The sequence below is a fragment of the Camelina sativa genome, chromosome 14 (assembly GCF_030686135.1).
Source record: "Camelina sativa cultivar CO46 ecotype springtype chromosome 14, ASM3068613v1".
Taxonomy (NCBI): Eukaryota; Viridiplantae; Streptophyta; class Magnoliopsida; order Brassicales; family Brassicaceae; genus Camelina; species Camelina sativa.
Window position 1 is genome coordinate 5960161 of NC_141893.1, and position 21397 is coordinate 5981557.

Below are 21397 nucleotides of genomic sequence, written 5' to 3' on the forward strand. Positions count from 1 at the left end.
GGAGGTAAAGAAATTCTCTTAAAAGCAATAGCAATGGCTATGCCAGTTTATACAATGAACTGCTTTAAACTCCCAAAAGGAATTTGTGAGGATATAGAACGGATCATTGCCCACTATTGGTGGAACTCACAACATCAAGGTTTTGCAACTCATTGGGTAGCTTGGGATAGAATGAAATACTCAAAGAGGGAGGGAGGGCTTGGTTTTAGGGATATAGATAAATTCAATGATGCTTTACTAGCTAAGCAAGCATGGCGTATCCTCCAAAACCCCAATAGTCTACTGACACGAACACTAAGAGGTAGGTATTTCGCAAACTCTGGTATCCTTGAAGCAAATGATGGTGTTCAACCTTCTTTTGGCTGGAAATCATTGCTCATTGGTAGAGATCTCCTCCGCAAAGGTTTACGTTTTACAGTTGGTGACGGTCATCAAATAGCTACTTGGTCTGATCCATGGTTATTAACCCATCCCCCACGTCCGCCAAGGAAAGCTCAAGACAATCAACCTGATGAGATCTCCTTCTGTAAATAACTTGCTAAATAACGAACAGTTAGTACATCAAAGAATACATCGAGATGATATAAATCGGGTCCTCTCCATAAAAACAAGCTTCTGGCAGCAGCATAATTACCTTGGATGGCACTACTCTGACAATGGCTTTTACACAGTGAAATCAGGATATTGGCTGGCAACACATCTTCCGGAACAGAATCATGCTAGACCACCTGATGGTGATCCACGTTTGAAGAGCGAAATCTGGAAAACAAGAACTCCTCCGAAATTTAAGCATTTCTTATGGAGACTTTTATCAAGAGCCTTAGCAACAGGTGCTGAACTAGAGAGAAGACATATTCCTGCAAACCCCCTCTGTAAGCGATGCACCAATGTGATTGAAACAACATAACATCTCTTCTTCTCATGCCCTCATGCACAGCAGATTTGGCGTGGATCAAATATTCCAATCAGATGTCTCCTGGATCCAAGAGCTTCGATTGAAACCAAACTCAAAGCAATTTTTGATTTCCATAAGCATCGGCGATTCTATGATAGGCTCGCACATTTACCGTTTTGGATACTATGGAAGATTTGGACAAGTCGCAATAAGCTCACATTCCAGTATAAGAATAACCCTTGGCAACGGGAACTTAGAGAAGCCATACAGGAAACAGAAGAATGGCTAACAATTGATACCAGACGATGCAATACTACTTCCAATGTTAACAATAATCAAAGAGACCCGCCTACACCAAACTCGTGGCAAAAACCCCCGCCTGGCTGGCTGAAATGCAACTATGATGGAAGTTTCATAGACAGAGACAGACGACCCAATGCAGCTTGGATTGTACGAGATGATCAAGGTCAATTTAAGGAGGCAGGACAGGTAACATGACCACCTGTATCATCAGCCCTTGAAGAAGAGTGTATAAGTCTATCTTATGCCATCAAACAATGTTGGCTAAGCGGTTCCTAAAGTCATCTTCAACGGTGATAATCAAGTTTTGGTCAATATGCTCAATGGTAACAACACATGATTCAACATCTTCAACTGGATACAAGATATAAAAGGATGGGCTTTCCGGTTCGAATCATTTGCTTTCAAATGGATACCTCGTTCTGCAAATCTACTTGCTGACAAGCTGGCTAAAGTTCAACGTTCTCAAACTCAAGATTACGTTCTTCATTTATCTATTCCTATCTGTATTCGTTCAAATTTTCACCCATGTCCAAATATTTCTATTCAATAAATGCAGTTTAAGTGTTAAAAAAAAATATAAATAATTCACATAATATGATTATTAATTTATTTTGTAATTTTATTCTAATTATAATAAACTAAAGTATATTTTAATATAGAGTTTATTCTAAAACTTTTTTCTAGAAACTTGACACCTATCACCTAAAGAGTTAACATATGTAAAAAAAAAAAACTTGAATCAAAGTAATATTATAAGTTGTTCAATTTTTCTTCTACTTTTTAACCAAAATTTCCAATAATAATTTTCTGTTTTATTTCTTCACTTAATAGAAATAATTCACATAATATGATTAATAATGTGTTTTGTAATTTCACTCTAATTACAATAAACTAAAATATATTTTAATATATAAAATTTATAAATATTTATAGAGAAATAACTGAATACATATTTCATTTTAATAGAGAACAAAAAGTATATTTAAATTTACAATTTGATTAGCTTGAAAAAATTGTTTAAACATAAAAAATTGAATATAAAAAATTTATTGTGAATAAAGCTAATATACAAATTGTTTTTCTATTCACAATAAATTTATTTTGATGAATTTTTCACATATTTTATTAACTTACATATTCTATCAAATATTTCGTAATCAAATCCATATTTTAAGGCACTAAATTTTAATTAAGTGCAACTATTTATTTGTGTTTATGTTATTTTTTCCACCTTCATAGTATTTATAACATTCTAATGAATAATTAATGACAATTAAAAATAGAATAAATAATAAAAGATATTAATATTTAATTATTGCATTTTTGTAATTCTTATATAATTTATGTAAGAGTTCAATATGTGTTAAGTTCAACATGTGTGTATGATATATATGTAAGATATGATATATATATATATATATATATATCTGATATTTTTGTTTTAAAATATGATGAAATATTTAACTTTTCTATCATCTAAATTGTTCTTATTTTTTTTTGGGATATTAGTATTACATATATATATTATTGCTATAGTATAAACATCAAGATGTATAGTTTTACTTTCAATTATACTTGGCATCCTTAAGATATGTGGCGTAATTTCTATTTTTCTTTTATTTTTATTTATTTTAAGATAAATAATTCACATGAAATTATGATGTATCTATTTTCAATTTTTATTCACTTATTAATATTATTCTAATCATATAGCATTTATCAGTATATAGTTAATTCACATATATATATATAATATATTTATATTAATTTATTAAGACCAAATTATTGTGAATTGTAAATATATAAAAGTTAAGTTTTGGCTCACTTATACTGGTATAATTGAATCATTTTCCATATAATTTTTATATATAACTTCTTAAATCATCTCGAAAAAAACATCATCTCAAATAATATTTATTTTTATAATGAATCTAAATGATATAATAAATAATAAATAAATTTTCTTGCATTTGTTGGACAGTGGAAAAACTATTAAAAGAACTAAGAAAGCTATAAAACCATAATTAAGGGAATTTTTTATAATTTTTGTAAAAACTTTGAAAAATACTTATTTAAAAGAATATTTATGTAATATAAACTATTAAATAATTAATTTAATCAATAAATTATTAAACTTCTTTAAAAGTATATAATTATATTTTGTTATATTAATTTTAAATTCACGCGATGCGTGAGATATTATTTAGTTATTAATAAAATTGAAAAGAGAACGGTAAAAAAAAAAAAAAATTGATCATTTGTTATTGGCCAATGAGTAGGAACGTTGAACATTGGTCATTGGTCGAATAGGAATAGGAAGCTTTGGGACCCTCTAAGTATCAGCTATGAACTGAACCAATGAAAGGGACACGCTTGTTTTATAGTCAGAAACTCGTGTTCACCCAGTCAATAACAATTTAATTTCTACAATGTTCGATTCCGGTTCGATTAATTTGTTATGAGAAATTGTGGTACAACATATGAAGATCTCTTGATTCAATCTCGCTTGGAAAAACTTTCGATTATGAAATTACATACATTCATCCTGTACCTGCTCGATTAATTCGGTACGAAATAATCAAACTCAGTCAATTTCAATTTCGGTTAAATGAGAATGTAGTTTTGGTTAGGTTTGGTTTAGATATGACGATTCCAGACCAGTATAGAACACGCTAAATGGGAGTGTTCCAATTCTTTTTCGTCTTTTTCACTCTTTTCTTTCCAGTCACGGTTTACGCGTCTCTATCTCTCCCCCACCTGATTGAAAGGGAGACTCGTCGCCGTTCTTCGTGGCGGCACTTTTCAAAGGTTTGCTTCATCCTCCCCCTACGTCTCGCTTATCTTTCTTAACAGCTCTTATTTTACAGACATTTTACGAATTTTGTCTTTTTTTTTTTAAAAAAAAACTGTTTCCGTGAAATTCTCTTATGTCTATGTGTCATTTCGTTGGTCCATTTTAGTGTCTCACTTCGTCGTGTATGTGATCTGGAGATACGCAATTTCCATTTTGTTCTTCTGATCTTTGTTATCCCTTTTGGGTGTTAGAGAAATGCAGTTGGGTTAATTGTTAGGGTTTTCACTAGTTTTGTTTCTCATCTTTAGTAATTTACTGGGCCGTTGTCTTACTCGTCTTCTTCCTCTAGGTGTTGAAAAGTTGTGATTTTTATTAGGTTTCTGGAATTGGGTTTAGTCAATTTCAGGGTTTTAGTATAAGGGGTTTATGCTACCATCATCATCATGGGACTTGATGAATATATAATTCAAATTTTTGCTATACCAGCTTCTTTTGGCTTACTGTGGAAATTATGGGATGGATGGTTTGTGGTTTGTTTGTGTTGTAGGTAGGGTTGCAATGTATTCCAGAAGAGAGCTGGAGGATTTGGAGTACAGATACTACAGTGAAATGAAAGATGGTACAAGGAAGGTCAAATTCTCAGAGTCTCTGTTTAGATGTCCCTTCTGCTACAGAGATCGAAAGCGTGATTACCAGTTTGATGACTTGCTTCGACATGCTTCTGGTATTGGCGGTAGTTCCCGCACTAAGGATGGCCGAGAGAAAGCTAGACATTTAGCACTCGAGAGATATATGAGCAAGTATCTCCGCCCTCGGGAAAGTCCCGATTCTACTCCAAATCCAGATATCTCTTCTCTTCCTAAAGAGGATTTAACTGGAAAGTGGATATCTACTTTGTCAACTTTTGAAGAAGGAGAACTGATTGAAAATTCTAGTTCACCATATACTGCTCAAGCTGAACCGAAGTCTGTCTCAGCAGATGATCCTGGACTAAGTGGTGGAGAAAGACCAAAATTTTCTGATAAACCAAACTCCTCATTTAGCAATGAAGACAAATCATACCCTGCCAAAAGACCTTGCCTAATTGCTGGTGTGAAAGAGGAAGAAGAACCTGTCCAACAGATTGGTCTCAGCCATGGTGTTATGTTTTCTCCAGAATATCCTCAGAGGCTGGATTCTTTGGCTGCTGGTAATGGGGATCAGATGTTTGTGCATCCCTGGAAAGGTATCCTGGCGAACATCAAAAGAATTTTTAATGAGAAAACAAGAAGGTATGCTGGTGAGAGTGGAAGCAAGATAAGGGAAGATATGGTCAGCAAAGGGTTTAATCCCAACAAAGTCACGCCACTGTGGAACGGAAGACTTGGTTTTACTGGTTTTGCTATTGTTGACTTTGGTAAAGATTGGGACGGTTTCAGAAACGCGACCATGTTTGAGAAACACTTTGAAGTGAATCAGTGTGGGAAGAGAGACTATGATCTCACTCGTTATCGAGGTGATAAACTTTATGGTTGGGTAGCAAAACAAGATGACTACTATTCAGGACATTATATTGGTGACCACCTCAGGAAACAAGGCGACTTGAAGAGTGTTTCTGGTAAAGAGGCAGAAGATCAAAGAAAGACATTGACACTGGTCTCAAACTTGGAAAACACACTGGAGACCCAAAGCAGTAGTCTTCAACAAATGGAGAGCGTATACAAAGAAACCAGTTCAGCGCTTGAGAAAAGAATGAGAGAGAAGGATGAAATGATCGACAGACATAATGAACGTATGTTCTCTTTCCATGATATGAATTTTTGCTTGGTCTTGTATTTATTTGGAAACTGATTAGTTTACTTTTCAATGACTAGAAATGAGTATTATGCAGCAAACTGCCCGTGATTATTTGGCCAGTGTTTACGAAGAACATGAAAACGCCTCTCTTCATCTGGAAGCTCAAAGGAAAGCATATGAAGACCGGGAGAAATATCTAGATACGTGTCAAGCTAAGAATAAGACTGAGCGGAGAAAGCTTCAATGGCAAAAACAAAAGGTAACATTCACATGCTTTGCAAACTTTACCTTACACTATCTGGATCTTAGCAATAATTCTTGGAATCTGAAATTTCTGCCAGAACTTAATGGCAATGCAAGAGCAACACAAAGCTGATGAAGACATGATGAGGTTGGCAGAACAACAACAGGTAGGCCAGACGCTTTAAAAGTTAATGTTCAAGTTGCTGTCGGTTTGATTTTTGGTCATAGTTGTAAAGTTGGCGTTGGCTGTTGTTTTACAGAGAGAGAAAGATGAATTACGTAAGAAAGTTCGTGAGCTGGAGCAGCAGATCGATGCTGAGCAGGCATTGGAGCTAGAGATAGAGCGTATGAGGGGTGACTTGCAGGTCATGGGACACATGCAAGAAGGTGAAAGTGAAGATCCAATAATAAAGAAGATGATAGAAACGACAAAGGAAGAACTGAAGGACAAAGAAGAGGAGTGGGAATTCCAAGAGTCAATCTATCAAGCTCTTGTTGTAAAACATGGCTACACTAACGATGAGCTACAGGATGCGCGCAAGGCTTTGATCAATGTAAGCCTCCATGTTTTTGCCTGGTAATTCGTGATAGAACAAACACTCCGATGATAGTATAAGTGATTTGCCATTTATGTTCTGGTACTTGTTACTAATGTTGTTTAAGCTATGCAGTCAATGCGACAGTTAACCGTACGAGCTTACATTGGTGTGAAGAGAATGGGAGCATTGGATGAGAAACCATTCCAAAAACTAGCTAAAGAGAAATATCCAGCCAAAGAAGCTGATGAAAAAGCCGCAGAGCTCTATTCCTTGTGGGAAGAGCACTTGGGAGACTCGGCTTGGCATCCGATAAAGGTCGTCGTAAAAGATGGAAACCCAAAGGTAAACATACATGTTTTTCTCTTCCAACAGTGCTTCTAGATGATATCTTAGCTTCTGCAATTTTAAGAACATGAGAGAGACTATAACGATTTTGCAGGAAGAACTGAATGAAGCAGATGAGAAGCTACAAGAGCTGAGGAAAGAGTTGGGGGAGGAAGTGTATGCAGCTGTGACACAAGCGCTAAAAGAAAGGAACGAGTATAATGGCAGTGGAAGGTACATAGTGCCTGAGCTTTGGAATTTTAAAGAAAATAGAAAAGCTACTCTCACGGAGGGAATTATTTATCTGGTCAACTTGTGGAAACAGAAGAAACCGAAGCCGAAGCGTAGATAAGCAAATCTTAAGAAAAGAAAAAAAGAACCCTGTCTTGTTTATAACTATTAAGACTAGATAAGATTTTATGATTATCCCCACTAAGAAAGTAAGAATAGTTATGTACTTGATTTGTTGTTCCCCACTAAGATATTAAATCCTCCACTTTTCTAAACTGCTGCATGCATGCATATATATCACAGACCTACTTATTATGGGTGTTTTATTTACACAGATTTATGAATATGCTTATATGCACCATTGAATTACAAGGCTTGTTTTGGTTATTGAATTACAGTTGACCTTTCTACGTATTACAAATATTTACAATCAAAAGGACTTCGTGTTAGTTTATACTGTCGTCGTGATGCTTTCTGGAGATTACTTCCTGTGTTGAGATGACGCCATAAGTAAGAAAATGCAGGGTACAAACAGAGCGCTGAAAATCCACTGTTTCAGAGCTTATGAATCCTGACCCTTCTTGTCAACGTTATTGCCACAATCCGCACATTGTGCTTTGCCTGCAGAGATAGTTTTGTGAATTAGTCGAGCTTATTCCTTGAACCGGATTTATTTCTAAGAAATGGTTTGTGATAAGCAAAGTTTCTACCTTTATGGTTCCTCAGTGACAAGCTTCAGTCCTGCCTTTTCTCTTTTTCCGTCCCTTCATTATACCAGTCTCAAAAACTGAAGCACATTTCTTGTCAATTGACAAAGAACTTTGTTCTCAAGACCTATAACTGTGTTTCCACATGCTCACCTGACCATTTAAATATAGGTTCTTCATCATCATCTGAGTCTCTTGGCTTTTGATACAGACAGGGAAGCTTCAGTCGGCTTAATCCCGTTTGCCAACATCTCTTTCATAAGTGTGACCGCCTTACGTTCAGATCCATTCCTACGAAAACCAGCTATTAGCGTTGTGTACGACACAGCATCAGGCTTTAACCCGCTTTCAATCATTAGATCAAATATCATTTTCGCCTCTTTAAGATTTCCCATCTTACAACAACCAACTATTAGTGCTGTGTAAGGCGCAGCATCAGGATCCACCCCACTTTTGATCATTTGATCAAAGATTCTTTTTGCCTCTGTAAGATCCCCCATCTTGCACTGCCGATCAATCAGAACCGTGTAGTAGAAGACATCTGGTTTAACATCAAAGGCTTTCATTTCCCTCGTAAGATCCAGTTCTGGATCGTTACTGAGCAAAACTGTGTATGTTACCACATCAGGTACGATTTCTCTCTTCTTCATCTCTTTAAAATGAGTTTTGGCTTTCTCCAGGTCGTTTAACTGGCAATATCTGTTAATCATGACTGTGTAGTAAACAACGTCTCGTTTAACATCAAAGGCTTCCATTTCCCTCTTCATATCCAACTCTGGAATGCTATTGAGTAAAACTGTGTATGTTACTACATCAGGTTTGACATCTCTCCTCTTCATGTCTTGGAAAAGAGCATAGGCTTGCTTCAGCTTGTTTAACCGGCAACAGGTGTTAATCATGATTGTGTAAGTGAACAAATCAGGGATAATCTCTTTACTAAGTAATATTTCAAAAAACTTCTGGGCTTTTCTCACATTATTAACTCGACACCAAGCACCAATTAACCTTCCATACATGCTCTTCTCAGGTTCGACTCCAAGTTCCCACATTCTATCCAGTAAGTCTTGAGCTTTGCTGATATAATCCTTCTCGGCGCAAAGACTAGTGAATAGAGTAAAATACACACTCTTGGGCAGAGGAAATTCCAGTCTAATGAATCTTTCATAGGCCTGATCAAGACAGCCAGCTTCACAATAGCCTTTTACCATACTTGCATCATTTTCCCGAGATTTATGTTCCAAACTCTCATAGAACGCTTCGGCCTCGTCTAGTTTACCGGCAACAATCAGGCCTTCAATGACCCTGTTGTGTGTAACATAAGTGGGTTTTACCCCACGAGCTTCCATCAGTTTCAGAGTTTCGAGTGCCTCTACTGCAAGACTATTCCTAGCCAATCCACCAGCAAGTACATTATATATAATAATATCAGGTGTTTTACCTGTTCCGTCCATTTCAATCATCAAATCAAAGGCCTCAGAACATTTACCTTGTAGACAGCAACCACGTATCAAAGTCGTGTAGTTGATGACGTCAGGAACTATTCCTTCAACCTTCATTTCTCGGAACAACTCAATGGCTTCGTCTACTTTGCCTAGCTTTCCCAAAGCATCAAATGCAACATTGTAGCAAACCCTATCAAGAGGAATGTTCATCTCTCTAACCTCTTTAAACAGATCACAAACGTCCGAGAACTTTCCCATCTGACAACAGCACTGAAGGATTGAGCTTACAATCACACAATTTATTCTTACTCTTTTCTCCACCATTTTGTTAAAAATATCCAAAGCTTTAGGTACATTCATACTCTTCCGATGTACCTCAATTAACGCCGAGTAAACATAGACATCCGGATCAACCCCAAGTTCCTCCATGTCAACAACTGCGCTTTCAGCAACTTCTATATTCATCTCATTACATAAACCACGAACCACTTGGCGATATGCAATTCCAAGAACACTCTTTCCCACCAAAAAATTTGCATCCCTCAATGGTTGGAGAAGAAGATAAGCTATACCTGCCATCTGATTTAAGCATAGTCCTTCAATGAAATTCATATAGAACACGCAAGGGTTCCTCGTCTCTGAGTTTAACAGTCTACTAAGAAGCTTCTCTACTCCTTCTGTATCATCATTCCTACACAATGCTTTAACCACAAGCACATAAGTATGCGCATCCGCATCCAACCCCAGCCGCTCAATCTCCCAGAAGACACCAACCACCAAATCAGTTCTCCCAGAAGCAATCATACGGCTCAACAAAAAATTCAGAGCCTTTATATCCGGAGCACGACCTAGGGAATAATAAGAACGGAAGAAAAATTCAACAGCTTCATCAAACAGTTGAAGATTAGCATAAGCCTTAACCAATGCAGTGGAGACCCGGGTCAACAACACCAATGACACTTCTGCTTCTCCAATGGCGTTAAACAACTCCATGACAGTGAAACCACGTCCCTCATCTCCTTTTCTAATGAACCCCATAAAAAAAGGATTCAACTTCTGATCCAAACCACAACCACAGACGATTCTGATCACAGCTGCATAAGCTTGGAGACTAGGCAAAGCCCCCTTTCCTTCAATTCGTTTCAAAAACGACAAAGCAAGAAAAGGATCATCTTTCATAGTATTCAAAACCCGAAGAACCCCAATTTCATTCAACTCCAACACATTACAATCAAAGTTACCTTCTTTCACTTGCTCCGACTGTGAGATTGAAGGGTTCTCCTTCCGGGCGAGTGCCGAAACTACGTAGAATCGCGAAGAGGGTGCTCGTCGAATCAATCCTCTCACATGTGAGAGTATTGGAATCGGAAAAACCCGCATGAAAGAAGCGGAGAGACACTAATTGAGCAGAGAATTTTCCGACCAAGAGAAACTGACACAGTATAGCTCCAAAGATTTTCTCAGGGTTTTACTTTCACATAAATCGAACCGAACTGAACCGAGTTATAAACCGTAATTTCTTTTCAATTCGAACTCGAACCGAAATAACATTGGGACATTGTAAGGTGTCTATTAAATTATACCGAATCAAACCGAAGTGAAATTGTTTCAACTCGTACGGCCAACGTAATCTGACCCGTTAAATGATTGGGCCAATAAGGCCCACTCATTATCAGTTTGAGGTTTATAACATAATCGCTTCACTTCCTTAAACCCTTAAAAATTTCAGAATCAAAATCTCGTCTGTTCACCGCCGGTGTGCCGTCGCCGATATGCTTCGTCGTATCTTTTACAAGCGTGCACGGTTAGTTGTAGTCTCTGTCTGATTAGTTTATCTAGTTCAGAGTTTTGTAATAGCAATCTCACGAAATTGGGGTTCAATTTTGATTTTTTGCCTGCTTGAAATCGGTTTTCAAATTGAAACTAATCTGAGGGAAAATTTTTATCTTTTGATTTTTTTTTAGTGGCAGTGATGATTTAGCTTATTGTCATCGTCTGTTGCACATTCCGTATAGCGAACCAGAGTCTGATTCTAAGGTAATATCCGAAATCGTTAGTACAGTATCAAAGAAAGAATCATCATCATCAGTTACGGAATCAACTCAACACTGGCGTAAGAACTGGCAAGATTTGAGAAAGAATAGGCTAACAGCTAGTAATTTCTCACGTGCTATTGGGTTTTGGCCTGACGGTAGACGAAATCTTTGGTTTGAAAAAATCGGGGTATCGAAACAGTTCGGTGGGAACCGAGCTACGTTTTGGGACACTGATAACGAGGTCGAAGCACTCGAGAGATACAACGAGTTAACGGGGAACGAAATCCTCATGCCTGAGTTCTTTGTGTATAAGAATGGTGAAAGCCCTGAGGAAGACTGGTTAGGAGCTTCTCCTGATGGAGTGATTAATGTAGTCAAAGACGGTGTTACTTCAAGCGGTGTGTTAGAAGTGAAATGCCCGTTTTATAATGGGAAAGTGGTGTATCCGTGGAAGAAGGTTCCTTGGAACTGTGTTCCTCAACTTCAAGGTTTGATGGAGATAGTGGATGCTGATTGGTTGGATTTGTATTGTTGGACTCCTAAAGGAAGCAGTCTCTTCAGAGTTTGGCGAGATACCGTGTTTTGGGAGGATATGAGACCTGCACTGTTTGATTTCTGGCAGAAGCATGTTATACCTGCAAGGGAAGTGTACAATAACACTGATATAAAAGATCCTCAGGTGAAGCTGAGAGAGTTTATGCCGGATCATTGGCATGAAGATTGCAAGAAGATTATGCGTGGATCTGAGAGAATCAGCGAAAGCTCTAACCGTTTGTTCTATGAAATCGATGGGAAGCTTGTAGATTGAGATTTTGGTGGAGTGGAACCTCCAAACAAAAAGCCATGTTTCTTGCTTTCATTTGAATGTTATTTGCTTCGTTCGGAATGTGGAAAACACGATATGAAGTTCTTGCGATGAGCTTTAAGTACATGTTTCATATTGTATACTCTGTTTCTTGTTGTTTCATCAGCCTTTTGTTACGTCATAATATTGGTTTGGTCACTTTTCAAGTTCTCTTAATAGAAAATCTAAAATTTGCGATTGTGTGTATTGGACGGTCGGATTGAAGCTCAATTAGCCGTAGTATCTAAGATTATGTGGTTGGGATTATGCCACGTAGGATGGACTTATTTGCCACGTGTCATATCTGTTCTATATCAAGTACCAACCAACCAGCGAAGTGAAACAGAGAGTTAGAGAGAGACGCGTCGTCTTACACGATGCTCTCTACGGCGACGGCGGTTTCTCGGCCGGTTGTCAAATTGAAACGGCCGTTCAAAGTGGCTGCGGAGAAATTCCCGACGTTCTTGCCGAGCGACGTTGAGAGAATCAAAGACAAGTTTGCTTTGAAGCTCGCCACCAGAATCGAGAGGCTTCCCGTATCTGTAAGTGACACGTTTACAACTATAATATAAATCTTTTCAAATCGGAAAGTATGATCCTTTCATGATGATTGAGAATTTTGAGCTTGTCACATTGTCTTAGCTGCAACTTGGTCATGTGACAGTTAAGTTGATTGACTTGTTAAGTTAATTTAAAAATCACATAGGTAAGCTTCACTGAGAAAACTATTATGAGCAGTTGCGTGACACCGCTGATACGAAACGAGACAACAAGTCCTGTTGTGCTTCTGCACGGATTTGATAGGTACTATTTTGTTGGATCTCAAATCAGATTATGTGGTACTGGTACCTCTTAAGTTTTAAAAAAAACTCTTGTAAACAGTTCTTGTTTAGAGTGGAGATACACTTATCCATTGCTTGAAGAGGCTGGTTTAGAAACATGGGCATTTGATATCCTTGGTTGGGGTTTTTCTGATTTAGGTTCTTTTCCCCCTCTCTTTTCTTTAACTTCCTTTCCCTTTTTCTCTTACTTGCAAATTGCTCACTTCCCATGCTTCTCTTTTTAGGGAAACTTCCACCGTGTGATGTAGCGTCTAAAAGAGAGCATTTTTACAAGGTTTGTAGTCATTTCCTTTACTTATGTAATTTTCATGTTAGTTGAGTGGAATTGATTTGGCTCTTCTTGTATGGATGGATACATAGTTTTGGGAGACTCATATTAAAAGGCCTGTGGTTTTGGTTGGGCCGAGCCTCGGTGCTGCTGTCGCAATTGATATTGCAGTCAACCATCCAGAAGCGGTACTTGTAGAATCCTTAAGGAGCTTTCATTATTTCTCATAAAAGGAGTTTTATTAGTAAACATGTTCTGCAGTTATTGACTATGAGAAGAAATCTGTGAATATTTTCAGGTTGAGTCCTTGGTTTTAATGGACGCAAGCGTTTACGCTGAAGGTACTGGAGACTTGGCAACTTTACCCAAAGCAGCAGCTTATGCTGGGGTAAGTTCTCATCAACTTCTATACATAATAAATCCCCTGATTTTTCTGGAGGATGATCCTCTGAGTAAAACTCTTCACAATTATATCTACTGAAGAGTATATGAATTTGAGATTGTAGGTATATCTACTGAAGAGTATTCCATTACGGTTGTACGTAAACTTCATTTGTTTCAACGGTATCACACTGGAAACTAGTTGGGACTGGACAAAGGTAAACTAGCCTCTCTTAGAAGTTCTTATCGGTAAACTAACTCTCAGTCTGATTGTTTCTCTTTAACTCCAATCTTAGATTGGTCGCTTGCATTGTTTATATCCTTGGTGGGAAGATGCAACTGTTAGTTTTATGACTAGCGGGGGATACAACGTAACTTCTCTTATAAAAAAGGTACTTTCTTTTAAATCATTTCTTGTTCATTCAGATTGTGGAAAAGATGAAATCTAGAAGAGAAAATATGCATTGATGTTCTATGTTTGCTTTTTCTTTTACTTTTTTCTACTCTTCATCTTCTGGTGCAATCTTCTGAAAATATTATGTTCTGCAGGTTTCACAGAAGACACTGATAATATGGGGAGAGGATGACCAAATCATTAGCAACACGCTTGCTTGGGTTAGATTTTTTTCTATCTCTATGACTATATTTAAAATGGCCTCTCTAGTTCTAAATCATTTCTTCGTCAATGCAGAGACTGCACGGAGAATTACCGAACGCTCGAGTGGCACAAATATCAGACTGTGGACATCTTCCCCACGTTGAAAAGCCGGCTACTGTGGCTAAACTGATCACAGAGTTTGTTAGAGAGACTTGTTGCAGGCAAGTTGTTGAAACTATATCTTAGAGCCTTGGGGGTTGGGAATTATTGAAGGTGTGTTTCTTACCAAACTCTTAACTTCTTAAATTGTATAGTTTTTATACATCACTTGTTGGTTGGTCTTTTTTTTAATAAATTAAACAATTTCCCCACACTTGTACTGTATGATTGATCAAAATAATTATTGCTGTATATAATTTAAAAAACAAAAGTGTTGTTGAGAAGTCTTCATCACTTCCGAAATCGTTTGTTTCCATTCTCATCACTAAGATTTAATGTTCTGTTTTTTCTTTCTTTACTCAAGATTCGATTAGAGCAACCTCTTTACATAATAAACGAAAGCCCAACAAACGCCTAAGCTTCATGTTCCACCCATAATAGAATCAAAAGTGCATGTCGTTGTCTCTCTACACGTGGCCAAATCCCAACCTTACATCAGAACCCCATAGAAACGCTAGTAATGATGAGAAACAGAGTCTGAAAACAGAGGAGATGACCAAACTTGAAGCACCACTGCCTGGGTTGCCTGGGTTGAAGACTCCCGTTGGACCAAACACCGGAGGAGTTCCAGGAAACGGAGTTCCTGGAAATGGATTCCCTGTACTTGGAGTAGTTCCGTTGGGCGGAGTTGTTCCAGTTGGTGGAGTTGTTCCCGTTGGTGGTGTAGTTGATGGAGGTGATCTTGTAGAGGAGCTGTTATAAAATAGTGAACAAAGTAAACTTCACGTTTTAATGTGAATCAGACAGCTTAAAGTTAAATGGAAGTGATCATACAAACCTAGGGCTTGAAGGAAAGATGCAACCAGTACCCAAATCTGCACAAAAAGAACATCATTTTAAAGATCACAACTTTGTGTCATCAAAAGACTTAAGAGAATTTTAGGGGTGGTTGACTTTACTTGAAGGTGGGTTTGGATTGGTAGTGGCAGTGCCGGAGAAATTGCAGCTTCCAGGGACTTGAGCTGCGTTTTGGAAATAGCTATTAACAGCCCAATCACAGTGGCTTTTGATGGTGTTAGGTTGATAACAAGGAGCCTTGTCATGGATTGGATTACAATCAGCTAAGGTTCCACATGCATAGTCTATTGCTGTTTGAAGCTCTTTCTCTCCTATTCCATCTTTGCAGAGACAGTAAATTGCACCTAGAGAAAGATATATATATATATTTAGCTTTAAAATGAAATTTTGAAAAGATCATTCCTTTACAGAAAGTTTGATTAAGAAAATAAGATTTAAATTAGAAATAGAGAAGAAGAAAGCTTTACTTGAAGATTTGGTGAAGGCCAAGAGAAGCAAGAGACCCAGAAACACGTTCATGATGATTAGTCCTAAGATCGCTGTTTAGGAGAACCACAAAAGAAACTTTGACCTTAGACCAAGAACTAAAGATGATGGCTTTAGAGAGAGAGAGAGAGATGTACAGAAGTTTAAGAGTATTGGAAAATGAAAGGTGGTTTAATAAAAGATTGGTAGAAACAAAAATAAAAGCATTGTATAAAACCTTGTAAGTTAAGTGTTTTGGTTCCAATATTCCAACGACGATTTCTTTTGTATTGACTTGTACACTGAAATAAAATAAACCTTTTTCAAAAGATAAATATATTATTATAAATTTATAATAGGTTGATTTTTATAACGTACAAAAAAAAAAAAAAGAGTTGAAGAATTGACATGTATCGACGAACATAATGCATTTACGTATGCAAGATATGCGTGCGGGATCCTCTCTGTTTGTTGTTGCCAGCGTAATGCATTTTTGGTAAATTATGTATTTAACGCATCTTTTAGTTTAACAATTTTTTGATATGAGTCACGTTTTATGTGCAAAATAAAACAGTTCTGAAATTTACATATTGATGAGTCAAAATATTCTGATGAAACGTTTCTAAATTCAATAATATAATCCTATTATTTTTGAAAGTGGGTATGTACTTCTCTTGTTGTGTGTGTGTGTGTACACGACCGAAACGGTAATAATTTTGGGTTTGAACACCAATTTTCGTTTGTTTAATGGTTTGAACTTTGAACTCAATTTCAGAATGGTTTTGACTAGTTAATGTATACGTAAAGCTTAATTTAACTAATGCATTATTTTTATGTATACCACCATTACACACTTATTCATCAACCCCAATCACCATATTCATCATATATGAGCTGACTTAGAGACTCAGAGCCATGTAATGTAATATGGTACGGTTTGAAACTTCTATATAGATCGTACAGTTTCACAATAAGTAAATGGGGATGTAGCTCAAATGGTAGAGCGCTCGCTTTGCATGCGAGAGGCACGGGGTTCGATCTCCCGCATCTCCAATTTTTTTTTACCTTCATTTAATTTATTTTAGTGAACACTAAATATTCTATTACCATACTGGTATTAGTACTACACATCGCTGAAAGTTGTATTTTAAAACTGATGTTCTATCAACTTTTTTCTCTGTAGAACAATTGGTTTTGTAGCAGACTGCAGTAGATGAATTATGAATATATACGAGAGATCCTTTGGAAACAATTACAATAAAGTGCGATAATGGATGAATGAAAGAAATGATATATAACTGCAAATTTGTTTGCAAAACAGAAGAAGAAAATATGTAAAGAATGTTGTAATATGATGATGATCAAATCTTATCTTCCCCATTAGTAGAAAATCTCAGTCTCCATTTTCATCTTCTTGATTTCTCCCCAGGATTTGCAATGTATCATCATTTGGATCTTCGATGCAAAGTGAGACTCTGATTACATAGAAAATCTCAGTGTTCTTGAAGTTTCCAAAACTCGGAAATTTGTAGAAAAGAAGAGGGAGAGAGAGAGAGAGAGAGAGAGAGATCACCTATTGAAAAAAATACTGTACTTAGTGTCGCCGTCGGATGGTGCAGAGAAAGCAAAAGTTTTGACATCTTGCCTTGTTTTGAGTTACTTTTTCAGGAAAGGTTTTTGACAAACGAGGAGCCGTTGGTCACTTCCGTCTTGAAGGTCGATGACCCGTGCTTCCCAACGTACACGAGCAGCAAGTGTACGTGCCATCTCTATCACTCCAAGCTTATCGCTTATCACAACCCATCCCTACCAATTAGTCAGCAAAGGCTAAGTTTCTCTCAGCCAATGATTTCCTGATTAGGATCATACGAGAAATGTTTTTGAGTGTAGAAAAGAACCTCAGGACGGAGAATCCGGTCCATCTCCAAGAACAAGTCCATTAGGCTGCACCGTTCTGAGCTGAGATGTGTGAGAAGTTCATTGGCATGCAGCATGTCATATGTTCGCGGATAAGTAGGGAATGGTTCACACCTGAGCAGCATTAAAATGGCCAAGAAACAAATGTTATAAGCCAAAAGGAGGATATAAGCAATAAAAGACTTAGGGGATGTTGTTAATAAATGTGATTAACAACATGTCCTAAGTCTTTTATGGAATATGTAAATCTAAGAAAACAGACACTCACCAGTCATGTAGAACGCCGGCAAAACCTCGGTCAAGTATAATAGGAAGAGTATTACGTGCTTTGGCTGGGACAACATTCATCACCCAAACTGATTTCCCTTGTTTCAGTAAGGCGTGATTCAGATTCCCATAACGAGCATTCATGTCCATGGCATTGCGTATCATGTAAAAAGGTGGGACAGGATCTTCATCACCAGGTCTTTTGGGGTGGTCTGAGAATATCAAAGGTGTAAGCAAGGACCAATAGTTTTTAAGGGCTGATCTCCATACTTGTATATCCTCATCGAACTCTTCAGGTTTAATACCTGTTGAAATAAATTTATTCGGAGAAGAACATCAATGGCAAGAAAAGTATGAGCAATGAAAACAGAAAATGACTCGCCAAAATCAACAGTTACCATTAGCTGTAGACCTATTCTGAATAGGAATCCATCGTTTACTCTTGGTTCCACCTATACATGGAACAAGGGGTTGGTAATACGGAACACTATCATCATCTTTGCAAAGAGGTATAGAAGCTTCCGAGCTACAACAAGCAGGAAAAAAGAAAGAACGACATCAGTGTGTGACTGTGAGTGAAAAACCAAGCTTCAATACTCTGTTCTCATACTCACCGAGATGAATAACAATTTGAATCTACTGTTTTCTGCCAAAGAAACGTCTCATCTTGCTGACCTGAGAGACTCCAGCAGATTTTCTTAGATAACTCATCTACTCGTGTTGAGATACTTGTTTTCTTAGTATCAGGAGAATTTCCCTGTGCTTTGCTTGTAGGAGATGTTAAAACAAAATAACCCCCGGGCTTGAGAACACGATCCACTTCCAAAAGTAGCATTGCATCTGCTTAAGGTCAGATAATTGAAAGCATAACTCTGTAAGTTCCATTTCAAAGTCCCAAATTTAGAGATGTTAACCAAAATAAGTGAAAGACTATGAACTATACCAGATAAATACCTTTTATATCCCAAGTAATCCCACATTGAGCACAGTGGACCATGTCAAATGATAAAGCTGGATATGGAAGTTGTTTCGAAAAGAAATTTCCAATCATTGCAGGAAGGCCTCTCTCTAGAGCTAACTGGACTTGGCTTCCAGTTGCCTCATACTCTGCTATACATATAGGCATCACGTTCAAAGACACTAGATGTGCACCAAAGCTACCAAATCCGCAACCAATATCTAACACAGTCCGTATCTGCAAGAAAAAGAAGACAACTTAAATGAGTTTCTGTTGAAATAGAACTGACGATCAAATGATAAGAGGAAACTAGAGAAAGAAGGTAGAACGTCTTACAGCAGCTTGAGAAAACTCGGAATCGCTTCCTAATCCAATCATCTCAGCAATTTGAAAAGCGTAATCTTTGACCCCATCAAAGATCAAGCCATCTTCTGAGTGAAACGTAATTTGATTCTCTTCAAGCAACATTAGCCTAATGACAAGTACATTAAAAAAGATTAAGATGGTACAACACTAGCTCCTGAAACTGCATAACAAAGCTATGAGTGATCACAAATACCTTTTAGTCATAGTTCCTGATGAAAGAAACTGATCTTTAGTAATCTTGACATTCCCAGTCCATATAATATCTCTACCAACAGGCCATCTAAGTGGTATCTTATAATCCTTGGGAGGACGAACTATACATCTTTCCTCTTCTCTTGCAAACCCACAATTCCGATCACTCTCTGTGACGTTATAACAAGGAACATAGTTTTCTCTTTCTTTACCACATAAAGGAAACTCTTTTAACCGATTGACACCTAAGGAGAAAAACCTTAGATCTAGATAATCAATAGCTGCTTGCTCCTTAATCCTCCCATAGTTTTTATAAACGTTGTGTGGCGGCACTCGCGTAGCCGAAGTCGTAGAAGAAGAAGAGTCATCATCAGAGTTTGGTACTAAAATGGTAATGAGAGCAATAACACCAAGAATCAAGAATAGTAAACCGCTGATGCGTGGTCTAAGACCAAAAACTGAGGCAAGCTTCATGGTCAGCTTTTTTATGTACACTATACAACCAATACCACTTTTTTAAGTCCCTAAAAAAGATTTTCTCAAATCCAACTAACATCATATAACCTAATCAAGCCATAAAAGGATTCAACATTTGATTGATTCATATAGACCAAACCACAAAAAGAATAAAAATCCAAATCAGGAAAGAGCATATCAGTCACAGGACTGTATGCCAAATTCAGAACAAATACATAACAACAAGTCTTGGTTAAATCCCAGATGTAGGCCAATTACGGAAACGAAACAACCTGCAACCAAATTTTCTCAGATCAAATTTTTGTTTCCTAAAAAAGGGAGATAAAGTTTTAACCTTTTTACAAGGATTTTAAAATTTAAAAGAGACGCTTTATTGTTTCTCGACGTATAGTTAGTTTCTAGATCATAAGCGAAATGAGCCAGGCAGGAACAACAAATAACGAACCTCGTAATTTCTTATAATGAGATCTCGACGACGACAAACAAATCAAATAAGCCTGAACCAACGCATCGACGACGAGAAGAAAAAAAATTAACAGAAGGGTTTTAAGAAGCAGAGTAAGTGTAAATGAGGGTTGAAAAGAGAGAAAACTTTAAAGAATTGGACCAAAACGATGGCGAAAACGAAGTAACCAGTCAGAGAGTGATGTGATATGATTAGAGAAGAGAGGACTGTCTGTAAAGCTTTTTTCTTGCTCTGCGTCTGTCTGTACTTTTACTTGCGTTTCTGATTTTTTTTTTTTTTTTTTTTATATTAGTAATTAAAATATTAGTAGTATAATTGTATAAGCTTGCATTATTAAAGGCTTTATGGATTTTTTTTCCCACGAGTGGTGTCGTCGACAAAAAAGAAAGCCTTACCAATTGGTTTTTTTTTTAGCATTACTTTGCTTGTTAAGCTGACTGAAATATAATGAGCGTATGAGGAGGAACTCTCTTGTTTTTTTGTTATGAGCTGTTTAAAAAAAAAATGTGGAGGAGGATAATATATAGTTCAGGAAATAAAACAGAGAATATGGCTGGCGGGATCAACTAGGAGAGACCAGTTTGTGAAATAAAACATCTCTTGAACAGCTATTATTACACAAGGAGACAAAACAAAAAAAAATTAAAAAGACATGGGGGGGACAAAGATTTCTCCAAATAACATGTTAATAACAGACCAAGGTTTTAATATTTTTTTAGGTGGTGGATATGGCTTTGCGCTTGTAGTAGTGGAGGAATCGCATCTTTGAACTTGATCTCGGAGCTTGCTTCGCTATACTGAGACTTTGAGGTACTGAAGTCATCAGGCTAGCTTGGACAATTTTTCCAAGTTATAAATAGTTGTTAATCTTTAACGACAACAAAATTGTTGTTAGTCAATTAGAATATTTAAATCAATGAATTCAATAAAAAGCCTATATATTGCTAGATGACAGAAATTTTCTCAATGATTGCAAAGGTGCTATATATATATTCTCACGAAGCAACCAACGTCTCTCATTCTCATGAATACTGCTACGCTGACTGAAT

At 37.1% G+C, this 21397-nt stretch overlaps 6 protein-coding genes and 1 non-coding gene across 15 annotated transcripts; 4 read left to right on the plus strand and 3 right to left on the minus strand.

The window, feature by feature from the left end:
- The first annotated feature begins 3887 nt into the window (after window positions 1-3887).
- LOC104740039 (factor of DNA methylation 4-like) lies at window positions 3888-7420 on the plus strand. Of its 4 annotated transcripts, none has more exons than XM_010460542.3 (7): window positions 3888-4006; window positions 4540-5763; window positions 5846-6027; window positions 6110-6178; window positions 6272-6565; window positions 6683-6892; window positions 6990-7420. In XM_010460542.3, the coding sequence occupies exons 2-7, from the start codon at window positions 4551-4553 to the stop codon at window positions 7224-7226; spliced, it is 2205 nt and encodes a 734-aa protein (XP_010458844.2). In that variant the 5' UTR covers window positions 3888-4006; window positions 4540-4550; the 3' UTR covers window positions 7227-7420. The 4 variants fall into 4 exon arrangements, 2 of the variants coding, with proteins under 2 accessions (XP_010458844.2, XP_087341213.1); XR_015580337.1 differs by having other exon boundaries at window positions 3892-4006; window positions 6272-6588; XR_015580336.1 differs by lacking the exon at window positions 3888-4006 and having other exon boundaries at window positions 4038-5763; window positions 6272-6588.
- A 21-nt stretch (window positions 7421-7441) lies between these two features.
- On the minus strand, window positions 7442-10706 carry LOC104740038 (putative pentatricopeptide repeat-containing protein At1g13800). 5 transcript variants are annotated; one of them, XM_087485086.1, is made up of 4 exons: window positions 10496-10704; window positions 9299-10384; window positions 7816-9114; window positions 7442-7726 (listed from the first exon to the last, which is right to left on the minus strand). In XM_087485086.1, exons 1-3 carry the CDS (start codon window positions 10632-10634, stop codon window positions 9098-9100), a joined length of 1242 nt encoding a protein of 413 aa, XP_087341212.1. In that variant the 5' UTR covers window positions 10635-10704; the 3' UTR covers window positions 7442-7726; window positions 7816-9097. The 5 variants fall into 5 exon arrangements, with proteins under 5 accessions (XP_087341212.1, XP_010458843.2, XP_087341211.1 ...); XM_010460541.2 differs by having other exon boundaries at window positions 7816-10384; window positions 10496-10706; XM_087485085.1 differs by having other exon boundaries at window positions 9299-10698.
- A 219-nt stretch (window positions 10707-10925) lies between these two features.
- LOC104740040 (uncharacterized) lies at window positions 10926-12341 on the plus strand. The gene is made up of 2 exons (XM_010460543.3): window positions 10926-11058; window positions 11219-12341. Exons 1-2 carry the CDS (start codon window positions 11027-11029, stop codon window positions 12096-12098), a joined length of 912 nt encoding a protein of 303 aa, XP_010458845.2. The 5' UTR covers window positions 10926-11026; the 3' UTR covers window positions 12099-12341.
- Window positions 12342-12432: 91 nt separating this feature from the next.
- On the plus strand, window positions 12433-14685 carry LOC104740042 (alpha/beta hydrolase domain-containing protein VTE7). Its single transcript, XM_010460546.3, has 10 exons — window positions 12433-12676; window positions 12841-12938; window positions 13017-13114; window positions 13201-13250; window positions 13337-13432; window positions 13543-13632; window positions 13751-13843; window positions 13922-14017; window positions 14175-14240; window positions 14317-14685. The coding sequence occupies exons 1-10, from the start codon at window positions 12512-12514 to the stop codon at window positions 14467-14469; spliced, it is 1005 nt and encodes a 334-aa protein (XP_010458848.1). The 5' UTR covers window positions 12433-12511; the 3' UTR covers window positions 14470-14685.
- Window positions 14657-16006, minus strand: LOC104740041 (PLASMODESMATA CALLOSE-BINDING PROTEIN 1-like). The gene is made up of 4 exons (XM_010460545.3): window positions 15708-16006; window positions 15342-15584; window positions 15221-15257; window positions 14657-15135 (listed from the first exon to the last, which is right to left on the minus strand). Exons 1-4 carry the CDS (start codon window positions 15757-15759, stop codon window positions 14850-14852), a joined length of 618 nt encoding a protein of 205 aa, XP_010458847.1. The 5' UTR covers window positions 15760-16006; the 3' UTR covers window positions 14657-14849.
- A 679-nt stretch (window positions 16007-16685) lies between these two features.
- Window positions 16686-16758, plus strand: TRNAA-UGC (transfer RNA alanine (anticodon UGC)). Its single transcript has one exon. It is a non-coding gene; the product is annotated as a tRNA-Ala (tRNA).
- Window positions 16759-16915: 157 nt separating this feature from the next.
- Window positions 16916-20839, minus strand: LOC104740043 (putative methyltransferase PMT4). Of its 2 annotated transcripts, none has more exons than XM_087485603.1 (10): window positions 20328-20839; window positions 19407-20154; window positions 19184-19319; window positions 18844-19084; window positions 18504-18729; window positions 18288-18415; window positions 17891-18194; window positions 17604-17736; window positions 17279-17511; window positions 16916-17180 (listed from the first exon to the last, which is right to left on the minus strand). In XM_087485603.1, the coding sequence occupies exons 2-9, from the start codon at window positions 19877-19879 to the stop codon at window positions 17362-17364; spliced, it is 1791 nt and encodes a 596-aa protein (XP_087341729.1). In that variant the 5' UTR covers window positions 19880-20154; window positions 20328-20839; the 3' UTR covers window positions 16916-17180; window positions 17279-17361. The 2 variants fall into 2 exon arrangements, with proteins under 2 accessions (XP_087341729.1, XP_087341728.1); XM_087485602.1 differs by having other exon boundaries at window positions 18504-18732; window positions 20328-20661.
- Between the last annotated feature and the right edge of the window lie 558 nt (window positions 20840-21397).

Excerpts from the sequence above, each read along its gene's own strand:
- LOC104740039 (XM_087485087.1), top strand. The coding sequence starts at position 4,509 with ATGGATGGTTTGTGGTTTGTTTGTGTTGTAGGTAGGGTTGCAATGTAT. Across the intron at positions 5,764-5,845 it reads GATCGACAGACATAATGAAC|AAATGAGTATTATGCAGCAA; the intron begins GTATGTTCTCTT and ends TTCAATGACTAG. Across the intron at positions 6,566-6,682 it reads CGCGCAAGGCTTTGATCAAT|TCAATGCGACAGTTAACCGT; the intron begins GTAAGCCTCCAT and ends TAAGCTATGCAG.
- LOC104740038 (XM_010460540.2), bottom strand. The coding sequence starts at position 10,634 with ATGCGGGTTTTTCCGATTCCAATACTCTCACATGTGAGAGGATTGATT.
- LOC104740040 (XM_010460543.3), top strand. The coding sequence starts at position 11,027 with ATGCTTCGTCGTATCTTTTACAAGCGTGCACG. Across the intron at positions 11,059-11,218 it reads ATCTTTTACAAGCGTGCACG|TGGCAGTGATGATTTAGCTT; the intron begins GTTAGTTGTAGT and ends ATTTTTTTTTAG.
- LOC104740042 (XM_010460546.3), top strand. The coding sequence starts at position 12,512 with ATGCTCTCTACGGCGACGGCGGTTTCTCGGCCGGTTGTCAAATTGAAA. Across the intron at positions 13,115-13,200 it reads TTGGGGTTTTTCTGATTTAG|GGAAACTTCCACCGTGTGAT; the intron begins GTTCTTTTCCCC and ends TTCTCTTTTTAG. Across the intron at positions 14,018-14,174 it reads TAACTTCTCTTATAAAAAAG|GTTTCACAGAAGACACTGAT; the intron begins GTACTTTCTTTT and ends TATGTTCTGCAG.
- LOC104740041 (XM_010460545.3), bottom strand. The coding sequence starts at position 15,759 with ATGAACGTGTTTCTGGGTCTCTTGCTTCTCTTGGCCTTCACCAAATCT. Across the intron at positions 15,258-15,341 it reads CAATCCAAACCCACCTTCAA|ATTTGGGTACTGGTTGCATC; the intron begins GTAAAGTCAACC and ends CTTTTTGTGCAG. Across the intron at positions 15,136-15,220 it reads ATCTTTCCTTCAAGCCCTAG|CTCCTCTACAAGATCACCTC; the intron begins GTTTGTATGATC and ends ATTTTATAACAG.
- LOC104740043 (XM_087485602.1), bottom strand. The coding sequence starts at position 19,879 with ATGAAGCTTGCCTCAGTTTTTGGTCTTAGACCACGCATCAGCGGTTTA. Across the intron at positions 19,085-19,183 it reads CCGAGTTTTCTCAAGCTGCT|ATACGGACTGTGTTAGATAT; the intron begins GTAAGACGTTCT and ends TTTTTCTTGCAG. Across the intron at positions 18,416-18,503 it reads TCAAATTGTTATTCATCTCG|CTCGGAAGCTTCTATACCTC; the intron begins GTGAGTATGAGA and ends TGCTTGTTGTAG.